General features: G+C 40.3%; 1 protein-coding gene across 1 annotated transcript; it reads left to right on the top strand.

Moving 5' to 3' along the window:
• Positions 1–277: 277 nt before the first annotated feature.
• On the top strand, positions 278–19,865 carry ajm1 (apical junction component 1 homolog). Its single transcript, XM_039614296.1, has 2 exons — positions 278–515; positions 14,294–19,865. Exon 2 carries the CDS (start codon positions 14,348–14,350, stop codon positions 17,624–17,626), a length of 3,279 nt encoding a protein of 1,092 aa, XP_039470230.1. The 5' UTR covers positions 278–515; positions 14,294–14,347; the 3' UTR covers positions 17,627–19,865.
• The last annotated feature ends 1,123 nt before the right edge of the window (positions 19,866–20,988 follow it).

Here is a 20,988-nt window from a genome sequence, read left to right on the forward strand (position 1 = left end):
ATACTCTAATGTTTGATGACTCGAAAATTATGCTGACTGTCACTTGGATCGACTATTTATGAAAATCAGAGGAAAATATCATTTGCATAATAATTTGGTACCGCGGTGTAAATATGCGCCAGAGCTTTGCTTCTTTTGTAAATGCTCATTGCAGTCAGGCGAAAGACGAAGGCACTCAGCCTCATTGGCCGTGGTTGTTTCAGGCGTGTTGCTGTCAGTGGTGCAGGCGCAATGGAGGGAGAGAGAGCGCGAGAGAGAAAGCGGGAGGGCGGGGGAAGGGAGAAGGGACAGAGCATGGGTTGCGGCGACATACGTGTGGATGTTGCAGCAGGGTAACGCAGCAATCTACCGAGTAGGGAGGAGGAGAAAAAATTCTAAAGATTCTGACCAATAAGGAGCAGCTTTGCCTTTTGCACATGTTCGATGTCGTCACTGAGAAACCACTATCACACTCCCTCGTGTCACGTCCCTAACAGAAAATGGATAAGCACAAGCTGGGAATCCGAACTGATGCGGTAAGATGCAGCTTTTGATTTACGGTATCGCGCTGTCCACTATTATGCACCCAGGCACGGATGATGCGTATTGGATCGTCACCCCCTCGCAAATCTCTGCTTAATTTCACAACACTGCGACGGTAATACGGGCCGAACAACATGCAGACTGTACACCTTGTTCTCGGATCTATGGTCTAATAATTAACTGCTTGTAATCACTCGAAGCTTGCAGAGCATTGCATGTTCTGAGCATAGATGGGGTATTGGTTCTTTGTATTATTCATTTGGCTACTTTTTTTTTTTTTTTTTTTTTTTGCTTTCTGCTGGCTGACGATAGGCTAATGTGTTCCCATCATCGAACACTGACATCATCCTCTTAAGGATTCAGGCACCAGGCAGCAGCAGGAGCTGCAGGATGTGCTGCAGCAATCAGGATAGTAGCCTGCGCAGTATTAGCTACCCCAGCGATCCCATGCGACGTTTATTCACGCTTGATTCACGGCTTTGAGACCAGAGTTCGTTTTATTTAAAAAATGCTAGTGCTAGCCCTCAGCACTGTGTATCCCCTCAGCATAGATACAAAGATGTCAAAAATACTGGCAAATGCCTATCATTGCGCCCATTAATACCCATCATTGCTTTATTGCCTCCCATATTAATTGGTCCATTATCAAATGGTCAGTACAAACTAATAATTTTACCACTTTAAGCCAGTAAAGCCAGATTTCTGCTGTAATGCAATAGAGTCGGCATGTGGCCACAGAGAGGCCACATACAGAGGTGTCTAAGAAGAACAATAGACATGTTGTGAGGAAACTGCAGCTGAAACATTGATCCAGCACACTGTTAGTCATCTACAAACATCATTTGTCTGCCAATGTATGCACGAAAGTGAGAAGAAAATGGCATTTGTAGAGGTGAGGAATCAGCTTGCCTGTAATAGTTAAGTTATGGGGCTGACACAAGATACCAGAGACTGCTCCACTTGGATTAAGAACAAGTAAAGAGATGGAGCCCTCAAGTCTGCTGCACAGTGCATCTTGGGTTGAGTTTTGGTCTTGAAATTTCATATGTTCTTCAAAACAAAACACTTTATACACAATCCAAAGAGAGAATGTATGAACCACACATCCAGCTGTCATATAAGTTTGTCCTAGTTACTTTTTTTTGTTTCAGTTTGGGAGGGGATGACGTTAAATTTTTGCTTTTCATTAGGGCTATGCCATATCATGTTGTCCGTGGAATAAAATTTTACTTGATATAAAAATGCTATATTAGGATGTCATTGCTATTGCCTTTCCCTCGTGCATGCAACAACAAGACAAGCTGAGATATGTCTTTTTGTGTGATGATTTAGTATCTAAAAGAGAACCATAACTGAACATGCATATGGTGAAAGCCCTGAAATCTTCTACTGTGAATTTTTACGTGTAATAGATATAGTATTTGGTTTAGCATTATCTTGCTGAAATACACAATTCCTTCCCTACAAAAGATGTTGTCTGGATACGAGCATACACTACCAGTCAAAAGTTTGGACACACCTTCTCATTTAATGTTTTTTCTTTAATTAAATGACTATTTACATTTTAGATTCTCACTGAAGGAATCAAAACTTTGAAGAAGCACATATGGAATTATGTAGTAAACAAAAAAGTGTGAAATAACTTAAAACATGTTTTGTATTTTAGATTATTCAAAACAGCCACTCTTTGCTTTGATTACTGCTTTGCACAGAAAGCAGTAATCATGAAATGGTTTTCCAAAATCTTGTTGGCTGTTTTCTTTGGTCCATCACCTCCCAAACCTTCTCGATTAGGTTTAGGTCAGGTGACTGTGGAGGTCAGGCCATCTGGTGCAGCACTCCATCACTCTCCTTCATGGTCAAATAGCCCTTACACAGGCTGGAGGTGTGTTTGGGATGGGATGGCACGCTGCTGCAGGATGCTGTGGTAGCCATGCTGGTTCAGTGTGCCTTCAGTGTTGAATAAATTCCCCAACAGTGTCACCAGCAAAGCATCCCTACACCATCACACCTCATCCTCCATACTTAACGATAGGAACTATGCATGTAAAGACCAAAGACACAAAGACACTGTGGGTAGAACCAAAGATCTCAAATTTGGAATTATCAGACCAAAGCACAGATTTTCACTGGTCTAATGTCCATTCCTTGTGTTTCTTGGCCAAACAAATCCCTTCTGCTTGTTGCTTTTCCCTGGGATTGGTTCTTCAGCAGCTATTTGACCATTCACACAGTCTCCTCTGAAGAGTTGATGTAGAGATTTGTCTACTACTGGAAGTCTGTGTGGCATTTATCTGGGCTCTACTCTGAGGTGCTGTTAACTTGTCTTCCTTTCCTGGGGTGGCCCTTATGTGAGCCAGTTTCGTCGTAGTGCTTTGTGATTTTTGAAGCTCCACTTGGGTACATATTGGATGTTTTAGCAATTTTCCAGACTGACTGACCTTCAGTTCTTAAAGTAATGATGGACTGTTGTTTACCTTCACTTAGCTTATTGGTTCTTGCAATAATAGGAATTTTTACAGTTGTCAAATAGGGCTGTCAGCTGTGTGCCAACCTGACTTCTGCACAAAAACAACTGATGGTCCCAACCCCATTAAGAAGAGAAGAAATTCCACAAATAAACCCTGACAAGGCACACCTGTGAAGTGAAAACCATTTCAGGTGACTGCATCATGAAGCTCATTGAGAGAAGGGTGGCTACTTTCAGGAATCTAAAATATAAGACATATTTAGAGTTATTTATCATTTTTTTTCTTTGCTACATAATTTCATATATCTTGTTTCCAATATTTGATGTCTTCATTATGTATCTACAATGTAAAAAGTAAAACTAAAGAAAAAACATTAAATGAGAAAGTGTTTCTAAATTTTTGACCGGTAGTGTATGTTCCTCTAAATTCTGTATATACCTTTTGGCACTGATCAGGATCCACATGCTGCCAATTTGATAAGCACTAATGCACTCCATGCCATCAGAGATGCAGGCTTTTGAACTGAGTGCTGACATACAAGCTGGATGGTCCCTCTCCTATTTTGTGCAAGAGGAAACACATGAAAGACATGGTGTTTCCCTCTTCCTCTCACCTAGATATGTAGAATGTTATGTGTTACACCTTGAAACAAGCATTAAATTATCATGAGAAGTGTGTTATTTTTACTGGGAGATGTTTTCAAAAGATCAAATTTTCCCAGGAACAATGGGGTTATATTTTGAAGCCTGTTAGAGTATATCATTTTTTGCTGTTGCTGTAATTTCTTACTGCTGTAAAAAGTATATGCCATATTCTCACTGTTATGTTTCCATCTTATTTTTACCATGGAATATTTTATCTATTCCCAATGTCATCTTTTGGTCAGATTTGTCCATTTGAATATTTAATATGAAATAAATCTTATGTCTTATGTCACTGTAGGAAATTTTAAATTTCATATGTTGACTGTTAAGCAGTTTTGAGTGGTAATGGTTTATGGGTTGCTGATTCAAAAAGCTGGATTGGGCATTGGTGGCAACAAGCCAATCTGTAGCAGATGCATTCAGTTTTGTGGTTGTGTTTAAACCACCATACATCAGCAGCAGCATAATTGCTATCAGTTAATGTAAAGTATCAGCAGCTTAGATGGATTTCACGCTAGCTATACAAACAGCTTTTATTTGTAGTAGTTGTTACTGAACCAAAAACTGTGTTAGACGTGTTGGCACAACTGAAAAGCTTTGATGAAGGAGTTTTCTCTCTTCCTTGCTCACACACAGCCTCCCACATACTGCTCCTGAACAGAATTCCTATATCAGTTTAAAAGTCTTCTTACCTTTTCTGTAGTTATAAGTATTTTATTGTAATACCACAATAAAAAATCAAGTACACATGTATAACAACTTCAGTTTTTAATACTGTATTATAATTTAGATTTTCAAGGCTTCCATGCCTCAAACATTTGACAATACAGAACAAAAAAAGTCTAGGTAGTCTACGTAGCTTGGAAAGAAAAACGTCTGGACTTCTTTTAGTTTCTTGAAGATGTTTCACCTCTCATCTGAGAAGCTTCTTCAGTTCTAAGATTGGTGTGGTGGAGTGAGTAGTGGATGTAGAACTGGAACTATGGAAAATATAGAGATTTCGGTCCTACCATTCAATCATCATTGAGCTAATGAATGGTAGCTCAATGATGGTAGCTCATTGCTTTAAAAGCATCAATATCAGCTCCTCTCTAACAGCATGGTGGGAGTTTCTAAAAATGACAGTCTTCATTGATCCCATGGTCTTCAAACACCCATTTGGAACAACCCTGACATACTACAGAACAGTAATATGATAAACGTTGCAGATTGGAGTTGTAAAGGAATTAAATACTTTGAACAGTTATGAATATTCGAAGAAACAGACTTTATTCCATTTGACAGATTAGTTAAACAATATGGAATTATCAAGAATAGATTTTTAGAATATTAACAAATTAAATCTATAGTAAAAAGAAATTTAAGCCTAATCAAGTCAAATTATAAACACCACCAAGTGTGGTATAATTCCTTAATCTCAAAACCCCTCAAATTACTGTCTAAAATATACAGGACACTCCGAAATAAATTAATCAATATCACTTCCTATTGCGAAATAGAAGGCGGATCTATCAGTCAGCTTGGACAACAACTTCTGACATGTTCTTCTTCAGACATGTTTAAAAACATTTAAATTGATTAGAAATGACAGTATACAATTAATACAATATAAAATACTACACAGGGTGCACTATACAGGTCAGCGGATGTTCAGGATCGGTTTTACATCTTCTAACAACTGCACACACTGTCAAGACAATACACCTGACAATTATATCCACGCTCTCTGCTTCTGTCCACTTTTTCAGACATTTTAGCGCAGGATATGTGAAGACTATCAGTGTCTGAAATGTAACATTTCAGCCTCCCCTTTGCTTGCTGAGTGACTTAGATGATTTCACTACGGAGATGAATACAGTCCACATGGCTGTCACCGCCTTCTGCATTGCTAAGCAGACTGTCCTCATGAACTGGAAAAAATAAAACTAATGGGCTAGGGGTGTCTGGGGGTTCTCTAGGGGTGGGTTTCTTGGGGGTCCTGACCTGGGGGCTGTAGTGCTGATGGGGATGGGGCTCTGGTGACTCTTGAGTGGTGTTTTTCTGGTGGCTGCATGCAGCAGGGCTCGGGGAGGTCTATGCTGGCAGACATCGCAGTGCGGGTCCGGGCCAGGCTTGGGGACTTGGGGTTCTATGGGTGCTTTGCTTCCAAGCTGGTGTTCTGGCTAGCCTGGGGGGGCTTGGTTCCTGGTTGGTGTGTCACTGGAGTTGTGCGTGGGTGCATGCATGGGGCCCGGCGCTGACGCGGGGCCTTTGGTGCATTGGTAGAGCTGGGGCCTCTTTAGATGGCGTGGAGGTTGTTACCATCTTTTGCAGGTGGTTTCTGCTCTTGTGGAATACACTCTGCAGGTGTAGTCTGTGAGTTGACTGAATGTTGGGGTGGGTGTAGTTTTCCTCTGCGGTAGGGATCGAATGGGCTCTGTGGGCCATGGTAGTGCTGCTGCTGTGGGCCCCGGTCTCGATGGGCCTGAGCCCTCTGCCCTTGGTGGATTTTGGGGAACGGGGGTGCCCATGGGGGCCAACGAGAAGGCTGGCTGCAAGGAGGGGGTACTTTTCCCCCCACCCCTTTCCTTGCCTCCCCATCGCTAATTTCTTCCCTCTTCTCACACCCCCATTTTCTGTTTGCTCTCTGAAGCAGGGGGTCAGGAGGAGGTCTGGTTGGTGTCTGGGCTGGTGGACTAACCTGCTGCTGGGGGACCGGGGTAATCTGTTTGTCTCCACCCCAGAGTAAAGGGAACCATATCCTTGGTCTGGGGTCAGATTGCCCCTCTGGGCATGTTGGTGCCTGGACCTCGGAGCATAGAGTATGTATTGGGAGTGTGTATACTGCGTTCTGTGTGTCTCAATGTTGGGTGAGTATGTGAGTATGTATTTGTACTAGTGCTGTCAAAATTAACGCGTTAACGCAAATTAATCCGCCATCACAGTCAACGCGATTAAAATTTTTAACACAATTAACGCATCTAGAGTGCAGAATAATTCAAAATACCTGAACTGTTTCTGTCAACTCATTTCGAGCAGTTTGTTGACTGATTCTGATTCTTATATAGCGCTTTTCTACTCTCCTGGAGTACTCAAAGCGCTCTATACAACACGCCGCATTCATCCGTACACACCCATTCACACAAGCACAGTTGTCTACGCTTTGTCAGTGCTTTCTAACTAACATACATTCATACGCATTCATATTCCGATGGATGCATCGGAGAGCAGGTGGGGGTTAGTATCTTGCCCAAGGATATTTGGCATGCAGGAACCAGGAATCGAACCACCAAGGAACTTTACTATAAAAGGAGTCCAAAAAGACCCAGACTGGTGTGGCAGTTCCTGAGGTTTTTCCAGGTGGAGCTTTTAGCAACTCCATTGATGATTTTTTTTGAAGTAATGTGGTAGCAATATACACAACAGATAGATTAAAGACAATGCAGTATGCTGAAAGTTCACAGGCTCTATGTGACAGTGCCTGTTGAGGTGGTAACCACCAAACCAGAGATGAATGGAGCTATCTATCTCCTTAAGGCCTTACATGTTGTAGGTAGGGCTGCACAATTAATCGTTAGAAAATCGCGATCTCAATTCATACTTATGTGCGATCTCATTTCCAAATGACAACGATTTAAAAAAAAAAAAGAAAAAAGATGACGATTGTACCGCATTTTGATCCGGGACATAATCTGCATGAAAACAAGCGCTCACTCTTCCTGCTCAACAAATGACAAGGGCGGAGCCTTATACCACGTAAAACCGAAGCCAGCTGGCAGGGAAAAAACAACGGAGAGCACGTGAGAGATGACGAAGCTGTAAAAGCCAAGAAAGTGACAGGAGAAAATCCGTCCCGGTCAACCACATCAATAACGGGAACCTTATACAGCGCTTCCCCATTCCCATACCCGTCGAACTCCTGCTGGCACAAAGAAATTACGGAGGCTATCACTTATCACCTGGCTAAAGATATGGCTCCCATCAACACTGTGCAAAACGAGGGATTTAGGAAAATGATCAACACCCTAGACAAACGCTACACAGTGCCGTCCCGCAACTATTTTTCAAATGTTGCACTACCTGCTCTATACACGCAGTGTCGAGCAGCGGTGGAAACGGAATTACAAAGCGGTACAACATTTTATGGCAACGACAAAATGTGAGACATTTATTGTTTTATGTTCATTTATTGTTTTTATGTTCAGTCTCAACTGTTACGAAGTTGATGTGCAGTTAATAAGTGCAATAAATATTTATACTGGAAAAGAAAATCGTGAGAGAATCGTGATCTCAATTCTAAGCAAAAAAATCGTGATTCTCATTTTATGCAAAATCGTGCAGCCCTAGTTGTAGGGCTGTCTTGGTTGATATCACGTGGAAATAGGGCTGTTCGATATAACGATATATATCGGATGACGATATAAAAACATCTATCGTTTCATTTTACGCTATCGTTTGTTTCGTGGTGTCGCAAAATAAACTGTTTACGGCAATATTTTTTCGTTATTTTGATGGTCACTGTAGTGGCTATATTAATTTCCTAAAGTTCTCTCTTTCTCTTATATTTAATATAACCACACTACAGAAGGACAAGCGCTTGTTTTTATGCGTTGTCGTTAGCAACAACGACGGTAAAACCACCTCGTGTCCGCTTGTTTATTTTCCACATAAACCTTTCACAATAAAGCTCAAGATCCTGTTGAGACTTTTCAAAATAAACTGAATCACGTGAAAGATGCAGAGTATTTACGGATGAGAAGCAAAAAGAGCCGTCAGGTGCTAAAAATAAACCTTAGACTCAAACGTTAGAACAGGCTTTTCCCCGCAGCACGCTGTGTAATAAATACAAAGAAAACGGCGGCTGTTACAACCTATGTCTAAAAATGTATCGTTTCATGCATCAGTTAAAACACTCGACTCCAGGTACGCGACGCCCAGCTGGAAACACTTCACGCAAGTCAAGCTGCCCGACATTCACAGAATTTACAGAAAATGTTACATTTTTGTGATTTATATCGTTATCGGACGATAGATGTCTTAATATCGGGATATGAGATTTTGGTCATATCGCACAGCCCTACGTGGAAATCTGGAGCAGAACCTTTCGGTTGGGAAACCAGGGTGGTGATTCCTGTCTTTAAGAAGGGGGATCACCAACAGTGTTCCAACTATAGGGGCATCACACTACTCAGCTTCCCTAAGAAGGTCAGTGCCAAGGTACTGAAAAGGAGACTTTGTCCTATTCGAACATCAGCTTCAGTGGTCTTTTTCCTGGTAGTAGAACACTGGACCAGCTCTTTTTCCTCTTGAGGATATTTGAGTCTGCAGTTCTCCCAACCAGTCTACATGTGTTTTGTGAACCTGAAGGCATAAAACACATCCTTCGGGGTACAGAGTATCAGAAGTGGGGTGTCCAGCTTGTTGCTATAAGCCATTCAGTCACTGTAGAACTGTCGTGAGAGCTTGGTCCACATTGCTGGCAATAAGTTGTACTTGTTCCTGACTGGTCTCAGCAGCATTAGTAGTTCAAAACCATGTAATGATATGCCTGTCTGTTTCAACAGTTGTTTATTCTTTCTGCTTATGACTTGGCTGGGTGTTCCTGGAAAACCTCCTGATTACTAGGTGACCTGTTCTACCTCCTGAGCTACAGAATGCTCCCATTTAAATGATGATTAAATGATGGCTATCTGCTCCCCTAGCACTGTCCCAGGTGAGGATGCTGCCCCATCCTCTTCTGCAGCCAAGCTACAAGTCACCACCGCCTCACCTCTAAGTTTAACCAGCTTATGTTTAAGAACCCTACAATCATTAGTCTACTTCTTAAACCATGCAAAGATAGATGACTACCATCCAGCTACTGCCCAATGTCACACATACATCTAGACCACAGAATACTTTGCAAAGCCCTTGCCAGAAGATTAGGAAAAAAAATCACTCCATTTATAATACACCCTGACTAAACAGGTTTTATCAGGGGCAGACACTCAGCCACTAACACATGCAAACTAATAAATATAATAGATTATTGCTTATTTTGATCTTACTTTCCAAAGCTCCAATCTGCAAATGGGCACCAGACAGGGCTATCCACTCTGCCACTTCCTTTTTTGTCATTTTCATTGAGTCACTCTCAGCAGCAGTCCAACACATATGTAAATATTAAAAGAAAATACAAACCGTAAGATAAGCTTATATGCTGATGATGTATTATTTGTCCCTGGTAACACACAAACCTATCTTCTGAGGACAATCACACTAATAGAAAAGTATTCATCTATATCAAACTACTCCATCAACTGGAGCAAATCAACAGTTGCCTCTGAATTGTAATTTTTAGAAAACCTCCACTGTGTTACTATAGTCAGGCAACATTAGATATTTAGGTATAATTATTTTTCTCCCAGGGTCTCAGACATGGTACAGTTGAACCATATTCCTCTACTGTAAATGGTCTCACATGTTGGAAAACTTTACCTATATTTCTCATGGGAAGAATTTCCACAAAGGAGTCTTAAAACTCTACAAAAGCCAAAACACAATGGTGGTGTAGAACTACCAAATTTTGGTTACATGTTATTCAAGATAGAAACTCTGTTTCATTTCAGAAATTCATCAGCAAAAGTAAGTTTCTTGAATATCAGGAATTGAAATCCATCAAACAGGAAAGATTTAATCCCAATGAACTGAACTTGATTATGAATTATTACATTTCTGTACCCCCAAATTGTTATCAAAAATGTTATTATTAAAATGATGATTCAATTTCCTTTCCAACCATAAAGTGGGAGTGAGATCTTTCCATCAATCCAGACCAAAACTTCAAGACACTTTACAATTTACAAATTATACAATACAAAACTATACATAGAACACACTGCACAGTGAACACAACAGATAACTATATGGACACATCATGGTATATGATCTTGTATTCCTGTTCATAGAGGTTCTGGCAGAGAACCTCTGAACAGGACCCATCCTTATGGGGACCTATTCACATGAATTAGTTGCTATATCCCAACCCCACGTAGCTGTGTATCTTAGGTGACGTAAGTGAATATGCTATAAAAGTAAATACGTCACATATACATCTTACTTCCTTACACATCACTAATTAAAACTATAATCATGAAAGAAAAATTAAAAAACAGATTCTGTATAACTCAATATAGAAATGTACTTATAGATCTACTGTTATCATCTAGTTTGTTTATTTCTCTCTGGTCCCCACTGATCAAGTACATTGCTTAGTTGGTGATAGTTGTCGACTGTAGTCCCCTCTCCCTGTCTGCGTTGCAGGTGGCTGGGGGTGGTCTCTAGGGCTATGGGTGTCTAGCGGATTCCTAGGGCCTGGAGGGGCCTGGAGACGGGTGCTGGCCCCAGGCCGGGTGGCTTGCCTCTTCTTTGCAGGTCCAGGAGCTTAACCTGGGGCTCTGATGCGGGGGTCGCAGATTTTCTGGTTAGGCCCCTGGTTCCATGGGGGTGGTCTGCACCCTCTTGGCCGCTCTAACAAGAGGCCCACTTAAACATGCCTAGTCTGAGCCTCAGTGGCTGTTGAGTTCTTTCAGGCCCTTTGGGAGAATATTGACTTTTGTCAACTACATTGTTGATCAGCTAGGTTACTGCTGTTGGAGCAAGGGGTGGTGGCCTTGCATGCAGCGGTGCTCTGGCGTACAGAAGAGAGAACAAGAAAAGTGGGCCTGGGACCCATGCAAGCTGTTTGCGTGGGTCCCGGGTTCTTCGTGTTATGGGCAGTGGGCAGTGTTGGGCAAGTTAGTTTGAAAAAGTAATTCAATTATAGTTACTAGTTACTTCTTCAAAAAAGTAACTGAGTTAGTAACTGAGTTACAATATTCTAAAAGTAATTAATTACTTGGAAAAGTAACTATTGCGTTACTTAAAAAAAAACAAAGAACGTTTAACCCTCTGGCGTCCAGGGTATCATTGGCCATTTTTTTACTACTCTTGATTTTCTCTCCACATTTTACCTTTAAAAACTATTTGCTTTGCCTTGTTTGGTATCATTCTTTTTAGCACAACCTCACGTGTCTGAATTTACAGTTATGTTTTCATTTTGTCATACTGTATAACCAGAATTGATCTAAAATCAGACAAAAAAAAACACAAAATCAGAGTAGAAAAAGTTATATTTTTACTGTAACAACCACAAACATGTTTAATGAATCATATTTCATAACTTTAAATGCAAATATTAATTGTCAATTTTAAAATCCTATGCACAAGTTTTGCAAACAACAAAGTTATTTGCATCCATTTACCTTGATTTTTTAAATAACCATTTCAAACTATTTACAGAACAATCAGCTGTTCTTCAATAAGATGCCACACAAATTATTTGTGCCACTCCAAAAAAATCATTTCTGTCCACTATAAAGGAGAACATCACAGCCTGATACCTGCAGGTCTGACAGCAGCAGGTGTATCACTGCTGTTTCTACCCGGAGACAGCAGTCGCCTCATTGTTCTGACACACAACACAAAACTATCCACAACACTACACACTAACTACACAAGACAACACATTAACTACACACTCCAAACACGCTAAACGTCACAAATCTCACATCTCAAAACTCGCTCTCTCTCTTTTCCTGCTCTCCCTCTCTCTTTCTCCCTCTCTCTTTCTCCCGCCGTCAATCTTAAAACTTCCCCCTTTTTTCTAGGTCACTCTAGATCGACAGACGATCTACAGTGAGAGAGCTGCAATCGATGTGTCAGTGCTAGCGCTGAGGTGGCGAAACTATTGAGGAAAAAACGCCGCGTATATCTTGTTTATCACGACTCTGGTTTTACGTGGCCTATCGACACAATTTAAAAACTGGCACCTTGTTGCTTTGTCTTTAAGTGGTCACGTGATTGACTTACCACGACTACTTTATTCTTCCTCAGTCAAACAGCAGCACTCGATTGTTTTGCCTCCTTAGCTCCAGGTGTTGTGCTAGACAGCGATCGTGATTACCGTCCGCGGGAGCGCGCAGCTGCTTAAAGCTGTAGCGTCCAGATTACTTACAGCTACTTCCTGCAGCTGATATAAGATGCGGTAAGCTGAACACAGCTTCAACCGTATGTTGGTTGAAAAATAGTAACGGACCGCGTTTCCTTGTTAGTAACTGTAACGCCGTTGTAACGATAGGAATAGTAATTAGTTAGATTACTCGTTACTGAAAAAAGTAACGCCGTTAGTAACGCCGTTACTTGTAACGCCGTTATTCCCATCACTGGCAGTGGGTGACCTGCTCATCTCGCATCTGTCCCCTCAGGGTCAATGTGGATAGATATGTGTCTTTGTGCAGTGTGTGTGTGTACAGCTAGGCATGGGTCTGGGAATCACTAAGTCTTAGTCAATGTGGGAAATTCGATTGAAGATAACGGGGATCCCCTCCCTGCCGCCCCCAACTGATTGTTGCCACCCTCAATATCTTATTAGTTAAGTAGTTGCCTAAGTGGCATCTCACTAGCTGCATCTGTGTTAGCAACAATTCTATTCCAAATTGTTCACAAGAGAAGTTAATCTTGAAATAGAGAAAGAAATTTGATGACCTTATTAGAGCAGGGCGATATGACCAAAAATATTTATCATGATATACATTTGAAAATTTGCGATAACGATATAACTGACGATATAATTGACACTAGACAAAATACTTTACAACTCCACAACTTTATTAGTGCAAAAAACCCCATCAGTGTATTTTCACTTAAACAAGCAGCTGTTTTTTATGTGCATTAAAGTTATATAAAAATGTAACAGTGCAAATTCCTTGCTGACAGTTTAACCAAAAGGCATTTCCAGTGGAAATTGGCCGACATATCCTCAGCATAACCATGTATAATATCCACAAAACTTAAAAAGAGGTTATACACACACAATATGGTAATATTATGTTGAAGCACAGCACGTATCACTCATGAGGCGCCTGCCTACGATAGCCGTAATGCTCCGACAATCCATCAAGCGGTGCGGCTTCGTAGCTTAGCAAAGTCGTACTAAAACATTTGACAGATTTTCGAGCGCCGTGTACCACATAAAATCGTTTCGAGGTCAGTAAGCACAACCAGAATTCATACATAAGGCACACGGGATTATAAGGGGCACTGTCGATTTTCAGAAAAATCAAAGGATTGATTTTAAGTGGGCCGTATTTTCCAAACAACACGGTAATAACGACGGCCCGCTAGCATGCTCTACCAAAAATAGTGCTTTGTTGTGTATCTGACGGACGAAAGCTAAACCAGTTCCACACCACTGAAGTTGCAGCATTTTTACAAACCAATTCTGGTTCATCCGTTTCATTTAACGATCCACTTTCGCTCTTCTCATTCTGCGTCGCCGCCATGTGCGTATGTAAACATAGGCAATGCGCATGCGCGTTTTACCCATATTCTATCGCGATATTTCATTTTCCTATCATTGCCCAAAATTACACCGGTATTACCGTGAACGGTATGATATCGCCCAGCCCTAGACCTTATTCAATTCCATGATTTAGACTGGTTTTAGAGCGGTACAATTTTGCTCGACTAAATTTGTAGTACTGCTCTTGTTTTGATCTACAACAGTCCTAGAAGGCTGAATAGTTTGCAGAATTTAATATAAATTTTTGTTATTAATGTCTGTACAACATGTGACTGAAATTCTTTGTTTTTCTCCAGGCAACATCAACATTAAAGCAACTTGATGGAGAAAACTAGAGGAATCCCTTTAAGATGACACGCACAGACCCACCTGACATACTGGTATCAACGGTGCATCAAGACATAAAAGTGATCCCCATTTCTTCACTCTATAAGTCCTTACAATCTTCCAAACAATGTGATAGTATAGATTCCAACACACTGGAGGACGGTAAAAGCAAAGACAATAAGAGACACTGCCGTACCTTTGACTACAAGTCACTGGAGTACCCCAAATCACACAAATATCCTATGGATTCTCCATACAGGAAAGGAGATAGGCAGGCATCCAACCAAGATGTTGCCTGGAATGTGTTGGGCCACCGGCAGAGGTACCGTTTTTCTGCTCCTGACATTTTTAGTCACAGGTTGACTCCTCAGCCAGTGACTACAGATATGGCCAGTGAGGTAACTGTCCCTGAACAAAAACGAAGGACCAGGTCAAAAAGTGCGCCTCGAGTCCAGACAACTTTCACTGCCGTGTCTCTTGAAGGATCATCATCTTCAGGGAGGAAGGGCAGAGAGTTCCAAAGGGATTACAGAGACTCCCGTCGGAGACCAGAAGTATCACCACATAGGGAACCCTCCTATGCAGCAACCAGGGCTCATATGCAAGAAGTACATCCCATTAAGTTGCAGCCACAAATGGGTGACAGTAGTCGATATTCTCCTCACTACACTGCTGATAATTTTGAGGATGAAGGTCTGGATAAACCAGCAACTAGCCCTCATGTCAGGTGTCGGGTTGACATCAAGCCTGATGATGCAACATTACATCATTCAGGACGGAAAAATGCCACACCTCAAATGGACATACCCTGGCAGAGACACCACAGTGCAGGGACTAGGAGCCTGACTGTGCCACGCCATTTCTCATATTCTAGAACGCCTACTCCCACTGACTCATTTGTTACAGAAAGTAGACAAAGTTATCAATATTCCCGTAGCATGCCAAGTAGTTATTTACAACCTATGGAGATTTCCTTGCAGAGGATGCCTTCATCAGGTGATTTCTATGGCAGAGAACGCAGAGCTCACTCTAGTCCTAATGTGCCAACAAAGTTCTTTTATGCAGATGACCCAGGGGGATATGTTACTACTGCTCCTCCTCAACCAAGTTCTTACTTTCATGATGAACGTTACACACCTGGACAAGCATATACTCCAAAAGTCCAATTTGTGCAAGATCCAAGAACTCGAATAGTGCATGCTGTAGCTACAAGACCACATTATTCTGAAATGGAGCCCTATTCATACTCTATGAAGACAGGGTATCCCAAATCCTATGCAGCAACTGAACCATGGCCATATATCATACAGACACCTCCAACAAGAATATTTTATGGGGATGATCCAAGGTCTTATCAAATTCAGACTGCTCCACCTAGGTTTTATTATTCCAGTGAGATGTATGCAATGCCACCAGAGCACCATGTCCCAGCTAGGGCATATTATACTGAAGGCAGAAGACATGCTAGAGTAATGCATTCACAAACAGATGACTGGTATGGCTCAGATGCATCTGGTTATACCACCAATCCTCCCTCTCATGCATCTCAAGTCACTCCAACAAGAGTACAACAAGAGCCTGCACTGACTCCATGGTATACCAACCCATGTGTTGAACCTCAAAGATTTGGTACAGATTCCAAATCTTACTCAAGGTCTTGGGACAATATTCTGAACTCACGTGTGGAAAGAGAACAACCTCTTCCTGTACAGCGAGGTCAGAGTTATGATGATCTTCTTGACTCCAGAAAGCCTGAGAGATCTGCTGGTGAAAAGCCACAACCAGTGGTTGTTAATCTCTCTAGTTCACCAAGACGCTATGCAGCCTTGTCAATGTCTGACAACTCACTGATTGACAAAAGCCCAACAGAGATCTCAAAGAGCAGCACCAGTAAACTCTGGTTTGTCACCCCTGAAATAACAATCACAGATAATGACATTCGATCAGGTAGCCTTAATAAGGCTGAAGGACGATCTGCCAGTTGGGACATTCTTGATACCAGAAGCACAGAGAGTCCAGAAATGATTCATCGGGACTTTGAAAGCTCAGCCAAAGAGAAGACACATGACAATGCTTCACTTCAGCAAAGTCTTGAACAACTTGATGAACTTCTGGCTGATCTTGTGACTGACTATAAGCCACCCAGCAGAAGGGCAAGTGAAGACATTCTGGACCAACTAAAGAAGTTAATTGATGAGGAAGAAGCAGTGTCTTTGTCCAGAAAGAGTTCAAAGACAGGCACAGAAGAAGCAGCTCCTCTGGACAAACAGCCCACCTCGATCCGAATGAATCCTGATGCTTTTCGAGATATAGATGGGGCAAGTGATGTAATGAAGAGTGCAGACGAGTGTTCCCCTGATCAGAGCCCAGATGAGGATGACACAATGATGTGCTCTAACAACAAATGCCGGAGGACAGAAACCCTATTCAATGCCTGCCTTTATTTTAAATCCTGCCATAGCTGTTACACCTATTACTGCTCTCGAAATTGTCGCAGGGAGGACTGGGATATTCATAAAGAAAGCTGCCTGTATGGAAGAATTGGTAGCACTTGCCGTCATATCATCAAACACTGTCGGGAGACTGTTGAAGTCCACAAAGCCTTCTCCCGTATTGCCAAAGTTGGCTACCTTTCTCGAGGTAGAGGAGTTCTCTTCCTTGGTTTTCCTAACCCTTTGTCATCTAGTAACTTCTTGCAGTATGGTCTGGATAGTTTACTTATGTCTCCTACATATTTGTCCCTTCGAGAGCTTGAAAGCTTCAAAGACAACCTAGGGGAGTACTGTAAAGAACTGCAGGAAGCTGGTAAAGAGTATGACCCAAACGAATGTTTCATCTTAAATGTATCCATTGCTGTAGGTGAGCAGTTGCCTGAAGGGCCATCACCAAGGAACCAAGCTCCAACTGTCAGAAAATATGCAAAAGTAGCATTGGCTTCATTTAGCCCAGAGAGAAAGGTTCACAAGCAAGAGAGTGACATGGAAACACTGATCCTTACTCCACCCCCAGGAACAGCAGATCTCGACAAAGAGGGAGAAGAAGGCCGGAAGGCCAGAGAAATTTGTTTCATTAATATACAACGAGAGTTAAGGATTCGAGGGGTTTTCTTACGCCACGAATATCCACAAGTGTATCAGCAGCTCTGTGAGTTTGTGGAAAGTAACAGAAGATTCACTCCTACAACAATCTATCCTATTGATAAGAGGACCGGTAAACAGTTTATGTGCATGATTATGGCTGCTTCAGAGCCCAGGACGTTGGATTGGATAGGCACCCCACATCTTCTTGATGACATTATTTAAGTGCACCTTTAGTTGTAAATATATATGTATAGAAATACATATATATTGTTATACATATTTATATATCCACTCAATAACAAAACATTTGTAGATAACTATTTTGTTATCAAAATAATATATATATTCATGTTTACTTCGTCAGTATTAATCTTTATCAGAATACTTCCTGTCAGGTGCAGAATGAGTAAAATACATTTTTTTACATTTTTTTAGCATACCTTTTATCAGCCACTCTTAATTTAAATAAAATTAAATTATTCATATGCTGATCATTTATGATACATTTTCTTTTGCTAAGGTGTGCACAAAGGAAAATTCTGGTGTTTTCATTTTATTTAAATTAACAAGTTCTGTATATTCTTTGAATTATAGCCTCTTTAAATGATTGTCCGTTTCTGTGAGTGAATACCTTATGACTATGTCACTTAAATGGTATACCATGCTGAAAAAATGAAATTTATTTATAATTTTCGTAACTATATAACTTTCCTATGCAAAGTTATTTCACGAATTAACTACAGAAATTGTAGTTTCTCTTATTATATTATATCATATTATATTATATTATATTATATGTAAAAAAAAAAAATAGCTGCAACTGAGCTAAAATATTACAATTTTTAATGGAAGCATAAATACTCATAATAAGACAACTCTGAAGTGACATTTAAAACAAAAACTGATGCATGTATGCTGCTTTGGTAGGAATACTACACTTACAAAAACACTATTTTCCTCTTTCCCAAGACAGTACTTTGGAGAGTGGCTCAATTCAGTAGTTGTTCATGGCTGCTCTGCAAAATCAGCTGAGCAGTATTGGGCTTGAGGTACATTTTAATGGTTATTGGAATGGTGCCAGCTATCAGCCACACTGTATGTGTTGGCCTGTACTGTTTAGTTTTAAGCACTGTGAATAGTGAGTGTTATCTACTACAACAAAAATAAGCAAACAAAACCATGCACATACAAAATGGTCTGATATCGATAAATTATGTATTTTTTAGATATATTAATAAATGAAACTATATGAGTAAACAGCAGGAGCAGGTTATTGTTCTTAGAGCAAGGTGAGCCAGAGTAGTAGCTATATGGTACATACATGTTTAAAGGAGACAATAGCTGTGTATTTGTGCTGCACTAGTTTTAATTCATCTGTGTCTTACACCCTCCTATTTTGGTTTTAGCAAACTGGAATAATTGCATATTACTCATTGTTTTCAGAAGTTTTAGAAATATTTCTTAATGAAACCATTTCACATAGAAAGTGGCTTGTGCACTGATTGCTAGGTTGAGCGAATGGCTCAAAATTTGTGCTGTGCTGTGCTTGGGTCTGTACTACAAAATTATTATTTTGCAACCACTTGTGATCTTTATGTGTATTATGTAACCATTCCCCATCATTCTGTGTTTTCTGTTGGTTGTACAAATTTACATTACACCGCATGCAGAAGTGCTCCACAGCTGCCATGCTTGCACTGCACTTTGCTTGACGCAATGGTAATCTGTTCTTGCACGATGCAAGCTATAGAAAAGAATGCGTTCCAGAGCGCAAAGGTGCCATTGTCACCTGGTATGTGAAAGACACTTCAACCATGTTGGTTCATTATTTGTAAGTGTAGAACATTTCTCGACTTTGTTTTTGTAGTATCCTAAATCTCAAATGCCTGCCAGCACAGTGATTACATTTTTTAAATCAGTTTTAAAGAATCAGTCATATGTTGCAGCAATTTGAAAATTGTTCAGCCAAGCCCTTTTTTGACCCATGTATTTGCAAAAGTCATGACTTTGTCAGTTAGCTAGTGCTCAAAAGTCAGTCCAGCCTTTAATTATTCCTTGACATTTCAATTTTTCCCTTGTGATATCACCTTTCCTTACATTTTGTAATACAAAGTACAATGAAACTTGAAGCACATATATTCGAAAGTCAATTTTATTTATAGGATGTGCTGTATAGATTCAGTGAAAAGTTGCTGGCTGCATGTGATTCTGTTTTCTATGCTCTGATATCATTTTAAAATGACATAAATGATAGTAACTTGCTTGATGAATGGATTTGTCAAAACTATCCTAAGAAAAATAGGAATTTTCCATTTTTGTCATTTAAGTTAAAATAATATATTAAAGCAATGAAGAAGAGACCTCACTAAAAAGTCTAGAAAACTCTGTAGTCTTGTATTTTTTATACTTTCAATGTGAGTGTCTGAGTGTGTCAATTTATAAATCATATATAATAAATGGAATGGGAACTGCTGTCTAGCTGTTCTTGTGATTATTATAATATTATTTTAGATTCCCAGTAAAGCACTTTGTAACAGATTCCTGTCTTAAAAAGTGCTATATAAATAAATTTCACTTACTTACCTGCTATGTTTAGCAAGGTCAGACTGTAAAGTTCTTAATTTTTCTTCAAAAGAGGGGTACATATACACGCACAATACTGTGCAAAAGTTTTGACCCCTTGTTACTTTATATTTTTCTTCCAAGAAGCCATCAGAAAAATCTACTAGTTGGTCAATCTGAATGGTCTCAGTGGGAAAGGTGGCTGCCAAGAAGCCATTCTTAAAGAAGGGAAACAGGGAGAAATTCCTGATGTAAGAACTGAACTGAAAATCAGAGGCAACAGGTGTGATAGAGTGATGCATCCAAATTTGATATCTTTTCAATTCAATTTTATTTATATAGCGCCAAATCACAACAGAAGTCGCCTCAAGGCGCTTTATATTGTACAGTAGATCGCAAAATAATACATACAATCTTTGGCTCCAATCATCCTCAAAGTGGACATCCCAGCAAATCCACCCTGTCAGATCATGCAAAACTCAGTGAAACTGCAAAAAATGGGATGTCTAATTAGCAATTAGCTTACTTTCTTTTTTTAAAGAGTTGATCTACGTTCCTGCCTACAATACAGCAGTGCAAAATTCTGAAACCAAGCCTCATTTTTTATATTTAGCTGGGAAAATAGGAAATGGGTGCAGTGATTTATTGAAATGTGCAAACATACATGGAAATACAATATAAAAACCAAACTCTTTATTCTTCAACAAAGCCTGGAGTGTCTTAGGTGAGCTCTTGTAATGTCTTTCATTTTTTTCAGGATTATTTCTCCAGACTTCTTGAAGGCACTCCAAAGCGCTTCTTTGGCTTCTGGCTCTCTTTTGATCTGTTCTCTCTTGTGTTTTTTTTTTGTTTTGTTTTTTTTAAAAATAATATCCTGTCCTGTCTGACAGCTTTTGCAATCAGAATATAGAAACAAATAGAAATGCACACACTTTTTTGTTGTTATGTTTCAACGTTATGTTAACGTTAACGCATTAATGTGGATTAATCTGTCATCACCATTGACACAGTTAAAATTTTTA

Source organism: Oreochromis aureus, linkage group 7 (assembly GCF_013358895.1).
Source record: "Oreochromis aureus strain Israel breed Guangdong linkage group 7, ZZ_aureus, whole genome shotgun sequence".
NCBI lineage: Eukaryota > Metazoa > Chordata > Actinopteri > Cichliformes > Cichlidae > Oreochromis > Oreochromis aureus.

Coding starts and splice junctions, on each gene's coding strand:
- ajm1 (XM_039614296.1), top strand. CDS start 14,348: ATGACACGCACAGACCCACCTGACATACTGGTATCAACGGTGCATCAA.